The sequence below is a fragment of the Rattus norvegicus genome, chromosome 3 (assembly GCF_036323735.1).
Source record: "Rattus norvegicus strain BN/NHsdMcwi chromosome 3, GRCr8, whole genome shotgun sequence".
NCBI classification, from domain to species: domain Eukaryota; kingdom Metazoa; phylum Chordata; class Mammalia; order Rodentia; family Muridae; genus Rattus; species Rattus norvegicus.
In genome coordinates this window covers 151,693,526-151,706,483 of record NC_086021.1, presented here as the reverse complement: position 1 = coordinate 151,706,483, position 12,958 = coordinate 151,693,526, and the positions used below count along the sequence as shown (strand labels likewise).

Genomic DNA, 12,958 nt, shown 5'->3' with positions numbered 1-12,958 from the left:
CCTGAGAGTGCAGCTCAACGTTCCTTCATGTGTTTGCCCCAGCAAAACACCATCCAACCGACTTTCCAAAGAACCCTTAAGTTTTCCACTTCAGGTTCTGCTTTTAATCAATACTGCATGCCTATCTAGTCTTACTAAATATTTTAAAGAGACCACGGAAGGTTTACCCTCTAATGGAACAGAGTAAATTATATTGATGAGTTTTCTAATGTGGAACAATGTTTGCCCTCTATGACGCATCTCTACATGACTCTGACTTTTGTTTTCTTGCGTGAGGCGGAAGGAGCTGACGCATGTGCGTGTGTGCATGTGCGTGCGTGCGTGCGTGCTTGCTTACCAGTGTACATGCAGAGGCCAGAGGGAAATGTCAGGTGTCTTCCCCTCTCACTCTTCATCTTATTCCCTTGAGACAGGGTCCCTTGCTGAATCTGGAGCTATGATGGCAGCAGAAAGCCCCAGGGATTTGTCCTATCTCCGTCCCTCACAGTGCTGGGTTACAGGTATGTAAGCCTCGGACAGTGCTTGCCACGGATGCTGAGGGTTTAAATTCAGGTCCTCAGTGCTCGGGCAGCAAATTCGATTCCTTTCTGAGCCCCCTCTCCAGCCCGCAGGCTCGCACTGGATTCATTGTCGGTTTGCTTTGTTCGTCATTTACTTAGACTCTGTTTTCATAAATGAGATAAGCTCACACCAGGCCATTTCGGCCTTATGATTGCAGAATCCTGGGGGCAGTTTAGGTCCCCAGACAGACAGAGTTAGGTCCCCAGACGTCAGGAGGATTCCTGCCCTGCCTTCACCCTGAACAGAGTCTCTTAGGTGGGATAAACTAAGCCATAAGCTGTGACGGTATCAGCCTGAGAAACTGATGGGGCCTTAGATCTGGTCTTAAATATAGATTTAGCTTAAATAATTTTAAACCAACTTTCTCTAGTGATTTTACTTTTTGGGCCACTTTGGTAGTTTTTACTTTTTGGTCTCAAAAAAAAAAAAAAAGTCTCATGTGAGTTCTAAACTTAAAGGATATAATATTGTACATAGTATACTTTGTCCCATTATGTTAAAAATCTGTCACCGGTAACTGTAGCTTTTGTTATTTTTTTGTATCAAAAATAAATTATACTTTCTTGTTTTGCTGAGTCTTGCCACCTTAACTATTTATTTACTTGAACTGGATTTTTTTAAAAATCTTTAAACCAGTCTTTTCTTTTCTTTTTTTATTAACTTGAGTATTTCTTATATACATTTCGAGTGTTATTCCCTTTCCCGGTTTCCAGGCAAACATCTCCCTCCCTCCTCCCCCTTCTTTATGGGTGTTCCCCTCCCCATCCTCCCCCCTTGCCGTCCTCCCCCCAACAATCTAGTTCACTGGGGGTTCAGTCTTAGCAGGACCAAGGGCTTCCCCTTCCACTCGTGCTCTTACTAGGATATTCATCGCTACCTATGAGGTCAGAGTCCAGGGTCAGTCCATGTATAGTCTTTAGGTAGTGGCTTAGTCCCTGGAAGCTCTGGTTGCTTGGTTGTACATATGGGGTCTCGAGCCCCTTCAAGCTCTTCCAGTTCTTTCTCTGATTCCTTCAACGGGGGTCCTATTCTCAATTCAGTGTAAACCAGTCTTTTCAATGACCCCTGTCCTGACCGGGGCATCTCTTCCGTCAGAGAAACACTACTGGTTGTGTCTCTCAAAGGCTCAAATGCAAAACTGACAGTCAGCAGCCGATAATGCTATTAGGAGACGGTCCCGCCTTTGGAGGTGGAGCCTAGTGGGCGGAGTTAGGAGTTAGGTTGTTGCGCTTTCAGGCCCTTGCCTTAGAGTTCTTTTCTGCACCGACTCAACTTCATCCCCTTGGCACTTAGCTCCGGTTTCAGGACTTTACTTATCGTCTTCTCTGTTGTTGGTTTCCCAATCTATGTCTCTCTGTTTGACTTATTTGCAGACAAGTATTTATTTGCTATTTCTCTGTCGATATTTCGTGATTAGAACAGGACTCCGGAGATCTTGCCGCAAATTTGTGTTGTGTTCAGCTACCCACGACCTGTGAATGGCGGTTTTGTTCTTCAGCTTTCTCCTTGCCTTCCCTCTCTCGCATCCCACCCCAGCAAATTCTACTGATTCCACTGTCAAAACTCATCACTTCTCACTACCGTCTTAACCTCACTCTGGGCTGACTGATCATCACCTCTGCATCCTCAACACAGCTCTCAGGGTTGGTCCTGTTAGGTGAAATGTCAGTTTATAGCACTCTTTGCTAAGACTCTCAGTGGTCTCCTCCTCCTCTTATGGCCAAACAAAACCATTACAAAGGATTTTGTAGAGAGGTTCCGGCCCCTAGCTCTCTGACCGACTCATCTGACCTGTGATCTTCTTCGTCTTCTCTACCTTCTGCACACTGGTTATACTGACCGCATCAACTATTCTTGAGCAAACCTGGTCTATCCTGTCAAACTAGATCTCCCCTGAGGCTAGAGTACACCTTCTCGAGACATCCGTAGGGCTTGCCCACTGCATACTTCAGTTTTCTGCCCAGATATTACTTCCTTAGGAAAGGCCTTGTTGACTATACTGTCTGAAATTTCCACCCACCTCCATCTCTTCAGTTCCCTCCAATGTTTACTTTTCCTCTCTATCGCTTGTTACCATTAACCTAATCTAGCTTTTGCTTGTGTGCTTTAATTACTTTTTGAGATAAAGGCTTGCTATGTCAGAAGGCCTGGTCTTGAACTCCAGGGCTCAAACGGACCTCCCATCTTAGCCTCCTGGCTGATAAGCCCATAAGCTTGTTCCACCAAGCTGGGCATGAACTTTTTACTGATATGTTAATTGTGTCCATCGATGGATTACAGTGTGGCAATTCAGTATGTGTGTATACAATGCATAATGATCAAACCAGAGTAATTGTCACTTGTGTACCTGTAAATATGTCATTTCTCTATACTGAACACCTCCTTTCTGGCTCTTTATAAAATGTATAGGAAATTGTTGTGTAGTCTCCCTTCTATGGTACAACATTTGAATTTATCCCCCTTTATAAAACTATATTTTGGTGACTCTTGTCCAGTCTTCTCTGTCCTAGCTTTCTCTCCCGTCCTTAACCTCCAATGACCACTGCTCTTTCTTCTAAACTTAGCTCATTCCTGTTCTCCTCTTTTATTTATTTATTTTTTAAATGTTTATTTATTTATTGTATATGAGTATACTATAGCTGTCAGACACCAGAAGAGGGCATCGGACCCCATTACAGATGTTTGTGAGCCACCATGTGGTTGCTGGGAATTGAACTCAGGACCTCTGGAAGAGCAGCCAGTGCTCTTAACGACTGAGCCATCTCTCCAGACCATCCTCTTTTAAATATAAGCTCCACAAGAACAGAAACTTTTATCTTTCCTTTATTTCTACCTTTCTACTACCAAGGTCCCGAAGACTGTTGGCACATAGTAGGTTGCCAACAGAGAGCTGTCGAATAAAATAACTGAGTTAGACTCCAAAGTGTTGTTAGGAAGACAATGAGGGTGTAGAGTGAGACCTATGGGGCAGTCATTTTCTGTGAACATGGACCCCAGTCCACATACGGAGATGGCAGAGTAAAGAGGGGATGAACTGGGTCCAGTGGCTAGGCCACAAGATCTCTGAACTGCCCTTCTCTGGGCTCCATGTTATTACAGAGAAGCTCAACCTTATCTGAGCAAGCCATTGTTGTTGGGTGTCTGTTGTGTCCATCAGACCATGGGTGGTGCCAGCTACTGATAGCAGAAGGTCAAGAATAGTCTGACCTCTGACTAGAAAAGAGAAGAGAGCTCTACTGTATCAGTCTTCAAGGAGTCTCTGAGTCCAACACAGCGAGTGGGAGCTGAGCCCGTCAGGAAGCTGATAAAGAGTAAGAATAGGACGAAAGAGAGAAGCAACTGGGATTGTGGAGCTAAAGGTGCCTGGAGAAGGGAACAGCGATGGGCAGACTCAGTTGTTGATGAGACGTGCCCAGGAAAGGAGCAGGGGACGGCTATTTTGATACCTCCTGTTTCTCTGAGGCTATACTATGACCGTGTGTGATGATTCTGGTGTCGCCTGGCTGTGTAGGTGCTGCTGTGAAGGTGTGCTGGGGGATATATTAGCATTGATAACCATTTGTTTTAAGTAAAAGCAGGTTGGCTTTAAATAGCCTCATCCAACTGGTTGGAAGCCTCTATAGCATATATTGTTTTCTGGAAAGAACTCCTTTTCCAGACTAAAACACTGGCCTGCCTGCTGCTCCATAAATTTCAAACTTACCAGCCCTACAGTCGCATGAGCTGGTCCTTTAAAGCTCCCTCACCTTCTGCCTCCAATTCACAATCCGTTGCTAGAATCCATTGACAGTTTATAAATTTGCCCAACTATGTTTTTTAGCTACGTTCCAGGAAGTAGAACCACTAAGTGGTTGGTGTTCATTTAAGGAACTGTGATGCTATTGTTGACTTGCTTTCTAGAAATGGCATCTGAGGCAGTCATACGGCGTGGGTGGAATGCATGGGCTATGTAGGTTTCTGGACTCACAGCATGAAGTCGGTTTTTATGGGCCCTTTCCTCTTCGCTGTTGTTGGGAGGGATATTTGTACTGCTTTCGATGAATATTGAGTTTTGAAGCTTTTTTGTTTGGGGATAATATGCCTTCTTAAAGATCTCTTGTTTTATATAGATCTCTAAAGAAATTACTTGCATTTGAGACAATTCTCTTAGTTATGGCTAACTTTCCTTCTACTTGAAAAGACTACAGATGCTTAGACTAATACAAACTTCTCAACTGCTTGGCTTTTGCCTATGTCTTGTGTATTTATTTACGTGTGTGTGTGTGTGTGTGTGTGTGTGTGTGTTTGCATGCATGTGTAAAGGTGTCAGTCTGTCTACAGTCTGAGGGAATGTCTGGCCCAGCCCTGTGGGAGGGTTCAAGTGAAGGGGAAAGGGACCGAGCAGGGAGTGGAAGTGCTGCTGCCCCTGCTGCTCTGCCCCTGCTGCCCTGGCAGCCACTGTTGCTCTGAGAAGCTGCACTGGCTGTGTTGACCTTTGGTCAATGCAGAGTACAGGAGCTTCTAGTGGCAAAAGCTTCGGGAGAGCATTCTCTTCCCAGGCAGTGTTACAGCTCTGTGACAGACACTCTCAGACAAGGGAGTTATTCTCACACACTTTTATTCCTCTGGATGGGATCTTATATACAGTTTTGGGGAGGGTTGGGTCTGACAGCAGGTGCTTCCTATTGGCTTGGCCTGAGATGTTGGGGATGCCTCATCTACATGAGGAGGGACTTATGGGCGCTGTCCCTGTGTGACTGATGGTCACAATTCTCTCTTTGGGGCACTGTGGCTATGTATAGGGAGCAGGTGAAGCTCCTACTGCCCCTTCTGGGTCTCCAGGGCTTCAAGCCCTAGCCCGACCTTGCCAGGCTTCCTCTCACAGTCCACTGCTCCATAGAGGTATGGCAGGAGTTGTTTCTTTCCTTCCACCATGTGAATTCCAAGGGCGGTCATCAAGGCTTGACAGCAAACATCTTTATCCACTGAGCCTTCTCCTTGGCCCCAATTTTCTTTATGCAGCACCATGCCTTTCATCTAATATTGAACTTTTCCTCATGGTTTGTTTAGTCCTAAACATTTTTCAGGCAACACATTTGCAAAACAAAACAAAACAAAACAAAAAAAAGTGTAACAGTGAAGGTATACCTACCAGTCTTTTCCTTTTTTTTTTTTTTTTTTTGTGGAGCTGAGGACCGAACCCAGGGCCTTGTGCTTGCCAGGCAAACGCTCTACCACTGAGCTAAATCCCCAACCCCAGTCTTTTCCTTTTGAAAGCTCCAAGACAGTCATTTATTGTAGCAACAATGGCCACACATATAAATTCTGTCCTTTTTACATAAAGAGGACACAAACCACCTCAGAAGTAATGGGTGTAGTTCTCTGTTTTGGATGGAACTTACAGTGTTAATAATGGTTTTAGCATTCCAGTCTCTCTCTGGATGCATGGGAAAGTCTTACCATGTTATTTGTCCCAAAGCCTTGTCTGGTTTCAGTTGCTGGGGAAACCTGTTATTCAGCTGCTAAAAGCTTAGAGATTTCAGAGAGAAAAGGAGAAAAGCGGGATGGTTTCTTTTCTCATGAACACTTGGCTAAGGCAGGGCACTGTGACGAGTCATGAATACAGCTTTAGCGTCAAGTGATAAGTGTCAGAGAGGAGAAGAGGAGGTGACAGGTTCAAAGTAGATCGAGCACTTAAAGCTCCGCATGTTATCCCCAATTCTGTGTTGATTGGATAGAGACTTACGTGAAAGGTTTTTAAAGTGGCATGATTGATTTCTTGCCTTATTACCTCCATCCAAAGCAATGCAGAGGAACTGGAGTTGAAGCTCAGTGGCAAAGTAGTTGCCTGGTATGGGCAGATGCCCTTGGGTTCAATCCCCAGCACTAGGAAAGTAAGAAGAACTAAGAACAACATAGATGAGCTTTGGCTTCTTCTTGTTGTTCTTGTTGTTGTTGTTGTTGTCTTAGCGTCTCTGGAGGGTTGGTCCATTGGAACAAACAGCCATACATCACTAAAGGACACTAATCGAGATGGCGCAGGCGCTGTCATACCTAGAGTAGTCTGCCTGTCTGTGCACCTGTATTAGTTATTCTTCAGAGCTGTGGTAAAATACCATAACCAAAGGCAACTTATGGTAGAGTTTGTTTTGGCTTCTGGTTGTAGAGGGGTAAGAGTCCCTCATGGCAGTGAGGCACAGTAGCAAGAGGCAGGCATGAGGGCAGGAGTGGGAAGCTAAGAGCGTAAGAGCACGCATCTTCACTCAAAAGCCCAGAGAGACGAAAGGGACAGTGTTAGGAGGCTTTGAACTCTCAAAAACCTATCTCCAGAACTTTCTCCAGCAAGGCTGCACAGCCCAAATCTCCCCAGACACTGCTACTGAGAACCAAGTGTTCAAAATGGAAGCCTGTGGGGGAAATGTCTCATTCAAATCGTGTGTGTGTGTGTGTGTGTGTGTGTGTGTGTGTGTGTGTGTCTGTCTGTCTGTCTGTCTGTCTGTCTGTCTGTCTAGTATCTGTAGCTCTGGGTTCATGGTGAATAAAACATGAGAGAAAGCCAAATATAAGAGGAAAGTGCAATCTTTTTACCAACGTACTTTTTTAAAAAAATGATTTATTTTATGTGAGTACCCTGTAGCTGTCTTCAGACACACCAGAAGAGGGCATCGGACCCCACTACAGATGGTTGTGAGCTACCATAAGTTTGAAGGGAATTGAACTCAGGACCTCTGGAAAAGCAGTCAGTGCTCTTACCTGCTGAACCATCACTTCAGCCTCATAAACTTACTTTTTAAAAAATTGTTTTAGATTTATTTATTTACTTTATTTTATGTGAATGGATGTTTTGCTCACATGTATATATGTGTGCCATGTGTGTGCCTGGTACACACAGAGGTCAGAAGAGGATGTTGGATCCCTTGACGCTGGAGTTACAGACTTTTGTGAACCACTATGTGGGTTCTGGGGATTGAACTTGGGTCCTCTGCAAAATCAACAAGTATTCTAAACCACTGAGCCATCTTGCCAACCCCTACTTTTGCTCCAGCCTCCAGAGTCCTAGGATTAGGGGCATGCACTGTCATACCTGGCTAAAAATGTTTTCCAAGAAAATTTTTTCAGTGCTGGGGTTTGAACTTGGGGCTTTGAGCATGATAGGTAAGAACTCTCCCACCAAACCACATTTCTAGCCTCTTTGTTCCCCCAGTATAGATGTAGTTTCGTTGAATATTTTTAAAAGGTGTTTTTATTTATTCCTTGAAAACTTCATACACTTATACGATGCATTTTCTTTTCTTCTTTTTCAGTGGTGAAAAGGTGTCTGTTTAGAAGTAGCCAGATGGGGGCTGGGGATTTAGCTCAGTGGTAGAGCGCTTACCTAGGAAGCGCAAGGCCCTGGGTTCGATCCCCAGCTCCGAAAAAAAGAACCAAAAAAAAAAAAAAAAAAAAAAGAAGTAGCCAGATGGAGCCAGCTTAGATGATCCTAGTTTTGTTGGCGACATCCAGAGAGTCATTATCAGGAGCCAAACAAACATACCTTTTTCTCTCCCTCAGGTCCTAGCGGGCTATTGACTTTGGTCACATCAGTGTCATAGAGTCTTCACAGCCTGTTTGATCTGGTGCTTGCTGGACCTGACCCCCTACAGTGAACACAAGCTGCTGTCTTCTGTCTTCACAGCTAACTCAGCGCTCAGGAGGAGTTGATGAGGACGTGGTGCTCAGACTTGGTTCTCCTGGGCTCTTTTGAGGGTATTTGTGCTGCCTCTGGAGCCGCAGGGTCTTGGGCTGCCAGAAGGTGGGTAACATGGGGCTCTTTCTTTTTTTGTGGTGAGGATGCTGAATTTCAGCACTGTCTTCTTAGCTTTCAAGGCCTTCTCTTTGACTTTGGCCTTGGGGGTTGGGGGTAGGGGCTTCCTTTTTTGCTTTCTGTGCCATCTGGGCTGAAAGGGATGCCTATCTATACAATGGTTTGTTGGTTTTGTTGGTTTTGTTTTGTTTTTTGGTTTTTTTTTTAAGATTTATTCATTTATTATATGTAAGTACACTGTAGCTGTCTTCAGACACACCAGAAGAGGGCATCAGATCCCATTACAGATGGTTGTGAGCCACCATGTGGTTGCTGGGATTTGAACTCAGGACCTCTGGAAGAGCAGTCGGTGCTCTTAACCACTGAGCCATCTCTCCAGCCCTGTTTTTTGGTTTTTTAAGACAGGGTTTCTCTGTGTAACAGCCTTGGCTGTCCTGTAACTTGCTTTGTAGACCAGGCTGGCCTCGAACTCACAGGGATTAGCCTGCCTCTGCCTCCCAAGTGCTGGGTTTATGGGCATGCGCCACTCCACTTGGTTTATCCTGTGTACTTTTAATCTATCTGTCTACTACTGCTTTCCCCAGCTCACCCTACTGCTTCCATCCCAGTGATGGTTTATGAGTATGAGTATACCGTCCTCCCATTGATGCCCAACAAGGCCATCCTCTGCTACATATGCGGCTAGAGGATGGCCTTGTTGGGCATCACTGGGAGGAGAGACCCTTGGTCCTGTGAAGGCTCAATACCTCAGTGGTGGGGAGAGTGGGTGGGTGAGGAAGCACCCTTATAGAAGCAGGGGGAAGAAGGTTGGGGTAGAGGTTTGCCCGAGGGGAAACCAGGAAAGGGGATAACATTTGAAATGTAAATAAAATCCAATGAAAGAAAAAAATTAAAAAACAGTATACTGTTAATAAGAAAAACTAAAATATACTTGTTAGTTGAAAAGCCAAAAAGCAGCATGTTCCTGTACAGATCACGCCGAGCCAGCACAGTTCCCACGAAAGAGGTCCTTTATTGAAGGGCAGTGTGTGTGTGTGTGTGTGTGTGTGTGTGTGTGGGTGTGTGTGTGTGTGTGTTGGGGGGTTGGAGAATCAAGGAAGAGGAAAAGAGAGAGATGGGTCAGGGTCTCTTTATCTGGGCTGTGGTGTAGGTGACCCAGGTAATGGTGGGCACAGGTGAAGCAGATGAGGCATGTGTAGAGGGTGTGTGGTGGTTGCCATGGCAACAGATGCAGGAGGGTCCTTGTCACCTAGGGGTGATGTCACCACTAGATTCAGAGGCGAGTTGTAAACGAATTTGGTACTAGCAATAGTTATGTAAGTTAGCATTCCATTACTGTGACAAAACACATGATAGTCAACTTCTAGGGAAGAAATATTTGTTTGTCTCAGAGTTTTGTAGGTTTTCTCCATGGTCAGCCTACTGGGCTCACAGTCGGCAGGATATTATCATGGGGGCACACAGTGAGGCAACATCTTATGGTGGGAGCACACAGTAAGGCAGCATTGTAGGGGCACATAACAGAGGCAACTGCTCTCCTCACAGTGGCTGGGAAGCCAGGAAGAGAAAGCGAATGGGCCTGAGTTCCCCTTCCAGTGCATGCTCACTTCCTTCTCCTCGTCACTCCTTCACTGCCCGGTAGTTCTGTGGACTAAATGAGTCTTAACATGTGGGGACACTCTGCAGAACTGTATTGAAAACAGTAACACAGTCGCTTATTGTTGTTACCAAGTATTATAGACTCAATGCAGACACGCAAGGAACGCGTTACTGCTGTACAGCATTAAGACAGCTGTGATATCCCTGGAGAATGGGACTTTTCTTGCTCCGTTTTAATCTTTCCACATCACCTTTATGTACTTGGTCTATCATTTTGCACTGCATGACATTGTATGCAGAAACTTAAGCTAATTTAAGTGTCTTAGAACAGTGACGCTGTGTCCCTTCTGCAGTCACCTCTACACACTGAAGGCCGCCTCCTCAGCACCGCCTGCTGTTTTCTGTGCTGTGAGCGGTTGGCCTTCAGGAGCACCTCTCTTCATCGATGGCAGACAGGGAGTTGTCTACTTGTCAGTATCTAAAGTCGTTTCCTGGGCTAGCTCTGCTCTGTCTTTTTTCTGTCTCCTAGAGCCCAGTGGGGCTCTGGTTGCCTACAGTGGCACTGAGGTCACAGTCCCATTACTGTCTGTCTTCCCTTTCAGGTCTCAGTGTCCATTTCTTTCCTGGGTCTTGTCCCAAATACATGACCTGTACTTGAATTCTAGCTTCAAGGTCAGCTTCTGAGGAACTCCAAACTAAGACCGATGTTAAAATAAATCGGCCTGCTTGTAAAAGTAATGGCTGATGTCTATCGAGGACTTATCTTGTGCCAGACACCGTCCTAAGTACATCATCCAGTCCTTACAGCATCTCTTTTGGGCACTACTGTTATTCTCAGTTTTTAGCCGAGGTCCACAGAGCCCTTAAGTGTTAGTTACAAATCATGAAGGATTTAAACCTTGATGAGCTAACTCAAGTGCCCGTGGCTTTAATTACATATGCCCTTTGATACAGCACATCGACTTACTTCAAGTCATCTTCACTGGTTCATATTTTATAGGCTTTGGAGAACATTTTGCCCATCGGGGCTTGCTGATAGATGAGCTTATAGATTTTTCTCTGTGATCTATCAGCAAAGATATTGCATAACGTGAATGCAATGGGCTGCTGTCATCCCGCAGAAATCAATCTCGTCCAAGAAGCTTTTCTTTTTCTCACCATTTCAAACAGTTGAGTGGTGTTTGCTTCTCCTGGTTCAGTACAAGTCTATCTTTGCCAGCCAGGGAGGCCTGTTAGCCTACTTGTTTACAGTGTGTGGTAACAATTTTGCAGATGTATGTTCTTGCTGATTTTGTCAAAACTAGCTGCCCCGTTTAAAATTTATTATATGATAAGTAAAGGTCACCGTTTCTGTCGCAGTAACCAGTTGAACGGGAATAGGCTTCTAGCTGACCAGACGCTGGGTGTGGAGTGTTCATTTCTAGTTTGAAAGACAGCATTTCATGGACCCTGGGTGACCCTTACTTGAACTGGAATATTCTGCTGGCAGCTGACCTTGTCGGGCTTTTCTTTTCTTCCTTTGTTACAAAATATTATCCTCTCCTCTCACCTCCCCTGTTGTTCTGAAAACAGGAAAACAAATGTTTTGTGGTTCCTAGAAAATGTTATAAAGTTGTTTCCCAAGTTAGGTCATCACAGTTACAAAATTTCTGTTTTGAGAGAAGACCTGGCCAAAACCAACAGAACTGAGGGTCAGTTATTATTTCAGGGGAAAAAAATCCTGAGACTAGCCAGGGGTTGCGTCTCCCTTTGCACAAAAAAAAAAAAAAAAAAAAAAAAAAAAAAAAAAAAAAATACAGACAGAATTCTTCCAGCTGGTCCGAGACTATTTTGAGAATATCTCTTTCTCTCTTTGCAGAGACAGACTTTGTTTACTGGCTGACTTTTCCAGGTTTTGAAATTGCCCTATAAAATATTGGAAGGCATTTTAACTTTATAAGGCAATTTATCATAAATTAATTTTCAGGAACTTTCGAGCCCATGTAAAATAAGAACCAAACTCTTGAGTCATAGCCTCCAATTTTAGTTTAAGATTTTAAAGATATTTTTGCTGATTACTGATGTGTGTGTGTGTGTGTGTGTGTGAGAGAGAGAGAGAGAGAGAATTTGGGGTGCAGAAGTGTCACAGTTGACATGTAGAGGTCAGAGGACAACCTTTGGGTCTTAGTTCTTGCCTACCCTTCTGAAGCAGGGCCTTTTTTGTTGTTTCTGCTGCTCTGTGTACTCCAAATTGAAGCTAGCTACCTTATTGGAGGTTCTCTGTTCTCCTCCTCCTATCTCACAGGAGGAGTGCTGGGATTACAGCTCTACACCACTGGGCCTGGATTGATGGTTGATTCACTTCTTCCTTCCTTTTTTCCTTTGCTCCCTTCTCACTCCCCCTGCCCCTTCTCAGGCAGTAAGGCTTGCATGGCAAGGGCCCTTACCCACCCAATCATGTCATGATTTCCTCATCTAAGTTTTAAAACTTAGTTTAAGTTAAAACTAAGTTTTAAACTTCTAGCATCAGTTAAATTAATATGCTCAGAAAGTCCAAATTCTTTCTTTGTGCTCACAGAGGCTGGGCAAAAGATGCCATCAGGTTTTTTTTTTCCCCTAGAAGTTTCAATCATTGAGAGTTGACATTATTAAAGTAAAGACAGTAAATAGTCATAATTTTTGTTGAAACAATAAATAGTTATGATTTTAACAGTTCACTTGCCAAGATGAAACCGTCCTCGCCTGCAGACTTTGTCAATTCCTGTGGTGTTACTACTCTCACTGTGACTGATTTCAAGTTGCTAATGCACACAGCAGATTCCTGCAAGTTTAACAGTAGGCCCTCATGAGCTGCTCAGAAGCATCTCTACACAGTACAATGGAAGACTCAGTCAAATCATGTCCCCTAAGCAGACTTGGGCTCTTTGGTTTGCTATTTTTGTGATATCCTGGAATATAGAACAGAGTTTACTAGAACAGCGCATAACAAACTCTGGTATGAGTGACTCATATAGATCCAGTATGCATCTCCATCTT

General features: G+C 44.4%; 1 protein-coding gene across 1 annotated transcript in view; it reads left to right on the top strand.

The window, feature by feature from the left end:
• The first annotated feature begins 330 nt into the window (after window positions 1–330).
• Window positions 331–12,958, top strand: part of Bfsp1 (beaded filament structural protein 1) — a 57,566-nt gene continuing 44,938 nt past the window's right edge. The window contains exons 1-2 of the mRNA XM_006235117.5: window positions 331–500; window positions 8,092–8,332. Coding sequence (XP_006235179.2) covers window positions 8,241–8,332 — 92 coding nt within the window. The 5' untranslated portion in view covers window positions 331–500; window positions 8,092–8,240. The remainder of the gene's footprint in view (window positions 501–8,091; window positions 8,333–12,958) is intronic.